Source organism: Rhinopithecus bieti, unplaced genomic scaffold (assembly GCF_001698545.2).
Source record: "Rhinopithecus bieti isolate Rb0 unplaced genomic scaffold, ASM169854v2 scaffold_60776, whole genome shotgun sequence".
In the NCBI taxonomy this organism is placed as follows: domain Eukaryota; kingdom Metazoa; phylum Chordata; class Mammalia; order Primates; family Cercopithecidae; genus Rhinopithecus; species Rhinopithecus bieti.
In genome coordinates, this window is record NW_016822963.1 from 29,830 (window position 1) to 38,587 (window position 8,758).

At 35.5% G+C, this 8,758-nt stretch overlaps 1 protein-coding gene across 1 annotated transcript in view; it reads right to left on the reverse strand.

Annotated features, from left to right (window-relative positions):
• Window positions 1–6,557: 6,557 nt before the first annotated feature.
• Window positions 6,558–8,758, reverse strand: part of HS6ST2 (heparan sulfate 6-O-sulfotransferase 2) — a gene marked incomplete at its 3' end in the record, with an annotated part of 19,095 nt that continues 16,894 nt past the window's right edge. Inside the window, exon 4 of the mRNA XM_017861159.1 lies at window positions 6,558–6,566. Coding sequence (XP_017716648.1) covers window positions 6,558–6,566 — 9 coding nt within the window. The remainder of the gene's footprint in view (window positions 6,567–8,758) is intronic.

Consider the following 8,758-nt stretch of genomic DNA (forward strand, 5'->3'; position numbering starts at 1 on the left):
TTATTTATATATATTTTATGTTTTCTATAATATAATGTCTATGTTATATAATATAGACATTATAAAAATGAAACCAATGAACACTCTGAAGTTGAAAAGAATAATTGATATTTAAAATGTACTGCAAGGGCTGGGCACAGTGGTTCATGCCTGTAATCCCAGCACTTTGGGAGGCCCAGGCAGGCAGATCACTTGAGGCCAGGAGTTGGAGACCAGCCTGGCCAACATGGTGAAACCCTATCTCTACTAAAAATACAAAAATTAGCCGAGCATGGTGGCGTGCATCTGTAATCCCAGCTACTCAGGAGGCTGAGGTGGGAGAACTGCTTGAACCAGGGAGACAGAGGTTGCAGTGAGCCGAGATCGCACCAGTGCACTCCAGCCTGGGTGACAGAGCGAGACTCTGTCTCAACTAGAAAAAAAAATTACTACAAGGCTTCAGCAGACAATTTGAGCTGGCAAGATAAATAATCAGCAACCTTGAAGATATTTCCACAGACATTATGCAATCTGAAAACAGAGAGAGAAAGAAGGTATAAAAATGGACAGAACCTCAGAGAACTATGGTACACCAAAAAGCACACCAGCATACACCTAAAGGAAGAGTACCAGAAGGAGAAAGCAGCAGAAAAAAAAAAATCTGAATGGCTAATACCTTCTTTCTCTATGCTGGAGGAAAAATTAATCTACACATGGAAGTAGCTCAATGAACTCCAAGTAGGATAACCAAAAGAGATCCTAACACAGACATACCATACTAAAATGTTAAAAGAGAAAGAGAAACTCTTCAAAGCAGTAAGAGAAAAGTGACCCATCACACACAGAGGAACCCCAATAACATTGACAGCTAACTTCTCATCAGACACAATAGAGGACAAAGGCAGTGGGATGGCATTCAACATGCTTAAGAAAAGAAACCAATAACTAAGAACTGTATATCCAGCAAAAATATTTTCAAAACTGAAAGCAATATAAAGACATTCACAGAAAACAAAATATCTCATGTTAGCATGAGAGTATCTCATGTTAGCATGAGAGAATCTCATGCTAACAGTCCTGCATTACAAGAAATAATAAAGAAAAATTCTCCGGCTGAAAGCACGTGGGACCAGGTGGTAATTCAAGTCCACATGAAAGAAAAAATCAGCTCATTTGAAGATAATGTAATAACAAAATAATGGAGTAATAATACTAATATAATAATGTAATAATAAAATACAGTATAAATGCATATTTACTCCCTTTTTCTCGCAACAAACTTTGAAAAGCAATCATAAAACAATATGTATATAATTGTATTGTTGGGACCATAACATATATACATTTAACATATGACAATAACAAACCAAAAGAAATGTATTGGAGCAAGGCTGTACTGGAGTGAGGAAATACAAAATGGTAACTTAAATGCACAGAAACAAACAGAACCAGTAATGATACATAACATGGTTTATAAGAAACTTAATAAATATACTTGTTCTCTCACTTCTCTTACCTTCTTTAGAAGACATAAAATTTCATTAAGTAGTAATTATAACAATGTGCTGCTGAATTTGTAACATGTATAGATGTAAAATTTATAACAATAACAGCATAAAAAGAGGGAAGAAGAAGCAGAGCTATCTAGAAAAAGCACTTACAGTGTTTATTGTAATTAAGTTACTATAAATACGAAGTAGATTCTGATAATTTAATATATATAGATTAATCCCTAGAGAATACATTGAGAAAATAACAACAAAATACAGTAGAAAATCATTAAGGGAATTAAAATGTTACACTGGAAAACATTAACTTAATACAAGACAAAGCAGTACAGGAGCAATAGGGGAACAAAAAAGACATGAGATATATAGAAAATCAAAATAAGGTGAATCAAGCCATATCACTAATATTGTTAAATGTAGATGGATGAAACAATCCAATCAAAAGGCACAGACTGCCAGAATGAAATAAAAAAAAAAAAGATCCAGCTATATGCTGTCTACAAGAGACACATATTATAGATAGAAAAAGACAGAAATCACTGTAGAGGAAAAAGAAGAGAAAATATATCACGGAAACAAGAACCACAAGAAATACGGAATGGCTATAGTAATATCAGATAAAATAAATATTACAAAATTACTAGAGAGAGAATTTTTATAATGATAAAGAAACAATGCATCAAGAAAACATAACAACTATAAATATATGTGCAGCTATCAACAGATCCCTAAAACACATGAAGTAAAAACTGACAGAACTGAAGGGAAAAAATAGATAATTCAATAATAATAATTGGAGACTTCAATATCTCAATTTTAATAATGGATGGAACAACTAGAAAAAGATCAATAGAGAAATAGAAGTCTTAAACAGCACAATAAACTAACAAGTTTTAGCAAACATCTATAGAACACTCCACCACCAACAGCAAAATAGTCTTCTCAGATGCACACAGAACATTCTCTAGGATAGAGCATATGTTAGGCCATAAGATGTGTCTCAACATATTTTTTTTTCCAGATAAGGTCTTACTCTGTCACCTAGGCTTCAGTGCAATGGCACAATCTCGGCTCACTGCAACCTCCACCTCGCAGGACTCAAGTGATCCTCCCACCTCACCCTCCAGAGTAGCTGTGACTGCAGGTGTGCACCACCACACTCAGCTAATTTTTTGTATTTTTGGTAGAAATAGAGTTTTGCCGTGTTGCCGAGACTGGTCGTGAAGTCTCAACATATTTAAAATAGCTGAATCATACAACATATGTTCTCCAATTACAGTGGAATGAAACTATAAATCATTCACAGAAGGAAATTTGGGAAATTCACAAATACGTGAAAATTAAACATCACACTGCAAAATAACCAATAAGTCAAGGAAAAACATCACAAAGGAAATCAGAAAATTATTTGATACAAATGAAAATGAAACCAAACATACCAAAACCTATGGGATAAAACAAAACATATCAAAACTTATGGAATGAAGCGATTTAAAATCTTTTCTTTTTGAAAATATAGGCATTTACAGCTATAATTTGAAAAATTTCAAATCACTGATATAACTTTATATCATAAGATACTGAAAAGGTAAGAACACACCAAACCTAAAGCAAGCAGAAGAAAAGAAATACTATAGATTCTAGGGAATTGAGAGTTGAAAAGAATGAATAAAATCAATGAAAACAAAATTGAATATTTGAAGAGATCAACAAAATTGATAAAACAGAACTTATACTGAACGAAAAAGAGAAAAGACTCAATTATTAAAATCAGGAATGAAAGAGGGGACATAAATACTATCCTTTAACAATAAATTGAATTATAAGGTAATGCTATGAACAGCTGTATGCCAATAAACTGGATAACTTGGAAAGAACACACAAGTTACCAGAAAGACAATAAACTACTGAAATTAACTCAGACAGAAATAAAAAATTGAATTGAACTATAAAAAGTAAAGTGATAGAATAAATAATTTTAACTTACCACAGAGAAAAGCCCAGGCCCATATGTTTCTCTAGTAAATTACACCAAAATTTAAAAGAATTAACACCAAGCTTTCACAAACTCTTTAAAAAAATAGAAGAGGAGAGAATATGTCTCAACACATTCTGTGAGACTAGTGTTACTCTAATACCAAATTCAGACAAAGACATCACAAGAAAACTACAGACCAATGTCTCCTATGAATATAGATACAGCTGGAGGCCATTATTCTAAGCAAATTAACACAGGAACAGAAAACCAAATATTGCATGTCCTTACTTATAAGCGAGAGCTAAACATTGAGTACACTTAGACACAAAGAGAGGAACAATAGATACCAGGGCCTACTTGAGGGTGGAGAGTGGGAGGAGGATGAGGGTTGAAAAACTACTTGTCAGATACTATGCCCACTACCTGGGTCATGAAATCATTTGTACACCAAACCCCAGTGACATGCAATTTACCCATCTAACAAACCTGCACATGTACACTTGAACCTTAAATAAAAGTTGAGAAAGAAAAAAAAAGAAATAAAATGCATCCAAATTGAAAAAGAGAAAGTCAAACTATCTCTGTTTGCAGATGACATTGTCTTATATATAGAAAACCCTAAAAATTCCATCAAAAATATCTTAGAAATATTTAATGAATTTAGTAAAGTTGCAGGACACAAACATCAACATACAAAAGTCAATAGTGTTTCGATACACCACTGACAAACTAGCTGAAAAGGAAATCAAGAAAGTAATTCCATTTATAGCAGCTACAAAAAAAAAAAAAAAAAGGAATAAATTTAACCAAGGAAGTAAAATAAAAACAATAAAACTCTGAAGAAATTGAAGAAGACACAAAAGAGGAAAGTCATCACATGCTCATAGATTGAAAGAATTAATATTGTTAAAATGTCCACACTACCCAAAGCAATCTACAGATTCAATGCAATCCCTGTCAAAATACCAATAACATTCTTCATAGAAATAGAAAAAAAAATTCTGAAATGTGTATGAAACTACAGAAGACCCTGAACAGCCGAAGCAATACTGAGCAAAAAGGACAATGCTGGAGGCATGACACTACATGACTTCAAATTATACTAGAAAGTTATAGTAACCACAACAGCATGATATTGATATGAAAACAGATACACAGACCAATGGAACAGAGTAGAGAACCCAGAAAAAAAATCTGTGTATTTACATCTAACTGATTTTCAACAAAGGCACTAAGAATATATATTGGGAAAAGGGCACCCTCTTCAATAACTTATGCTGAGAAAACTGGATAGCCACATGCAGAAGAATAAAACTGTACCCTTAGCCCTCATGTGCAAAAATCAACTCAAAATTAAAGACTTAAACATAAGACCTGAAACTATGAAAATACTAGAAGAAAATCTAAGCAATCCAGCAATATATAAAAAAAAAGATTATACACCATGACTAAGTAGCATTTGTCAAGAGAATGCGACGTTGGCTTAATACCTGGGAGTAAATTAATGTAAAACACTATATCAATAGAATAAAGAGGTAGAGTGTGGCGACTTAAACCTGTAATCCCAGCATGTGGGAGGCCAAGGCAGGAGGACCTCCTGAGCCCAGGAGTTTGAGACCAGCCTGGGCAACATAGTGAGACCCCATCTCTACAATAAAAAATAAAATTATCTGGGCATAGTGATGCACACCTGTGGTCCCAGCTATTCAAGAGGCTGAGGTGGGGGGATTGGTTGAGCCCAGGAAGCTGAAGCTTCAATGAGCCATGATCATGCCACTGCACTCTACCCTGGGCAACAAAAGGAAACCCTGTCTCAAAAAATAATAATAATAAATAAAAAATAAAGAGAAAAAACACAATTATCTCAAGAAATGCAGAATAATTATGACAAAATCCAACATTCATTCATTTTTTTTAAACACTCATCAAACTAGGAATAAGAGAACTTCCTCAATCTGATAAAAGACACCTAGGAAAAACCTAGAGCTAACATATTTAATAGTGAAAGGCTGGGCAGAGAGCAGTGGCTCACACCTGTTATCCCAACACTTTGGGAGGTCAAGACAGTACATCACTTGAACCCGGGAGTCCAAGACCAGCCTGCGAGACATAGCAAGACCCCGTCTCTACACAGAATTTAAAAATTAGTCAGGTATAGTGATCCTTGCCTATAGTTCTTCCTACTTGGAAGGCTGAAGTGGAAGGTTTCCTCAAGCCCCAGGAGGTTGAGGGTGCAGTGAGCTCTGATCATGCCACTGCATCCCAACCTGAAGGACAGTGAGACCTTGTCTCAAAAAATAATAAAAAGAAAGAAAGACTGAATGCTTTCCCCTGAGATCAAAACAAGATAAAGGAGCTCATTATAGCCACTTCTAGTTCACATTTTACTGGAGATTCTAGACAAGGAAGTTAGGCAGGAAAAGGAAATAAAATTCATCAACACTGGATAATAAGAAATAAAAGTATCTATTTACAGATAACATAAGCATGTTGTATTAGTCCATTTGTGTCGCTGTAAAGGAATGTCTGAGACTGGGTAACATAAAAAAGAATTTTATCTGGCTTACAGTTCTGCAGGTTGTACAGAGAGCATAGTGCTGGCTTCTGCTTCTGGCAAGGGCCTCAGGAAGCTTAGAATCATGGTGGAAGGTGAAGGGAAACCAGTCTGTCACATGGCAAGAGAGGGAGCAAGAAAGAGAGGTGGAAGTGCCAGACTCTTTTAAGCAAACAGATGTTATGTGACCTCATTATCACAGGGAGGGTACTGAGCCATTCATGAGAGATCTGCTCCCATAATCCAAACACCTCCCACCAGGCTCCACCTCCAACATTGGGGATTACATTTCAACATGAGATTGTGGGGAACACAAATCCAAACTCTATCATTTGTGTACAGAAAATCTTGAGGGATACTCTGAAAAACTATTAGAACTTAAAAATGAATTCAACAAGACTGCAGCATACAAGATCAACATTGAAAAATTAACTGGCCGGGCACAGTAGCTCATGCCTGTCATCCCAGCACTCCGGGAGGCCAAAGCGGGCAGATAACTTGAGGTCAGGAGTTTGAGACCAGACTGGCCAACATGGTGAAACCCCATCTCCACTAAAATACAAAATTAGCCGGGCATGGGGCATGCACCTGTAATCCCAGCTACTCAGGAGGCTGAGGCAGGAGAATTGCTTGAACGTGGGAGGCGGAGGTTGCAGTGAGCCGGGATTGTGCCACTGCACTCCAGTCTGGCCGACAGAGACTCCATTGCAAAACAAACAAACAAAAAAAATTACCTTTTATACAGTAGCAATGAAAATCCAAAATGAAAAAAATTCAACTTACAATAATATCAAAAGAGTAAAATACTTATAAATAAATTTAACAAAATAAGTTCAAAACTTACAATCTAAAGGCTTCAAATTAGCACTGAAAGAATTTAAAGACCTAAACAAATGGAAAAATAGCCCATGTTTATGAATTGAAAAACAATATTGTCCATACGGAAATACTCCCCAAAATTGATCTACAGATTTAATACAATCCCTAGAAAATCCCAGCAGGCTTCTCTGCAGATATTGAGAAGCTGATGCTAAAATTCACAATGAAATTCAAGGTGCCAAGAATAGTCAAAACCATCTAGAGAAAGAAAAAATAAATAAAAGATTCGCACTTCCTGCTTTCAAAACTAGCTACAAAGCAACAGTAGTCAAGACTGTGTATCATTTGATTAAAGATAACTTTATAGACAAGTAAAATAGAATCTAGAAATAAACCCAGTCCTAATGGATCTCATGACATGTAGGTCTCTAAAACCCTCACTAATAATTTTTCAAGACCACTGGATTAAATAGAAGTCTCAGTCAAAGCTGCATGTATGCAAATTCTGGCACTTTAAATGGGTTCTCTCCTTAAGTACATAAACCAAAAAGCATGAGAACAACTGGATTAAGAAAGCAAGTGTTCTTTTTTTAACCCCCTCTAACTGGCATTAAGTCACCAATCATTGTCAAACACACATCACTTGCTTAATTATTTTGTGTGCACATGTGTATATCTTTATAACTTCATAAACATATAAATGAGAGGGAGATGCAGATTTAATGTACACACGTATAGCGATAAATACAAAAGCTTCCAGAAGATTGTAGAATGCTATACTAATGCTAAAATGATCTCTTTTTTATTTTTTTTATTTGCTTAAGTCACAAAAAAACAAACTGAAGGAGGCGGATGCAAAGCATAGATCCTTACCTAAAAGCAGAAATATTCACAGACCATTTTGTTCAACAATGTAATTGTTTAATAATACCTTGCTTCAGCTTCATATTCTCATATTAGTATAATTATCTTTCATAAATCTTATGGTGTATTTATACATAAAATCATTTTTACATGTTCATGAAGTTTTTTATTGAAGTAATTTTTCATAAATAGTCTACTACGCACCATTCACACCAATATGCTTCATTTCAATATTGCTTTAATGAGTTGGAGTTGGCCTATTATACTCTTAGAACATACTGTGCCACTTTCAGCAAAACAAATCACAAAATAAGTATTTTTGCCTCTAGAGTATCTGGCAATGAGCTCAAATAGTTCGTCAACCTTCAAGCTGTTTTGTCAGTTAATCTTCCACTTAGCAAAGTCTCAGCCATGAGGCACCAGCTGAAGTGACCATCAGCCCAATGTCACACTGGCCTCTGGTTGTCTTTTTATGGTTCTTCCATACCTTCAACCTCATTTATTTGCCTCCAACATTAATAATGCCTGCCAGGCTAGTAGGCCCATGCTAATTTGCATTCTCTTTAATGGCACTTTTTTATGGCCTCCAGCTTTGCATAATGGCACTTTTCTAAAGCTGCCTCTTCCAAAAGGAAGAGAACGGTCACTCCTATGGGAATGTGCTACTCTTATTTGGTTATTTCAGCAACAAAATGGATTCTTATCTTCACGATGAGCCCCTAAAATAAGAGTAGGCTTCAGGATTCATTTCATCTGGGACTCCTCCCTTGGTTTTTGAAAGAAAGTATCTTTATTTCACTGGCTCCTCTGTTCCCAGATTACAAGAGATGCCCTGCCTGAACTCATTTATACTACCCTCCAAAGGCTGTGTCTACACTGACCAAATGCAGTAAAAAGCAATGGTCATTTATAGAAACAGGTCACAATTGGTCAAAGCAATGCAACTAACTGCTAATGACACAAATGCCAACATTCTAAAAGAAGCAAGATTCTTTGGCCTCTTACAAATTTTGCATAGTGTATGTACCACATAGCAGTCTACAAGGGGTAGAAATT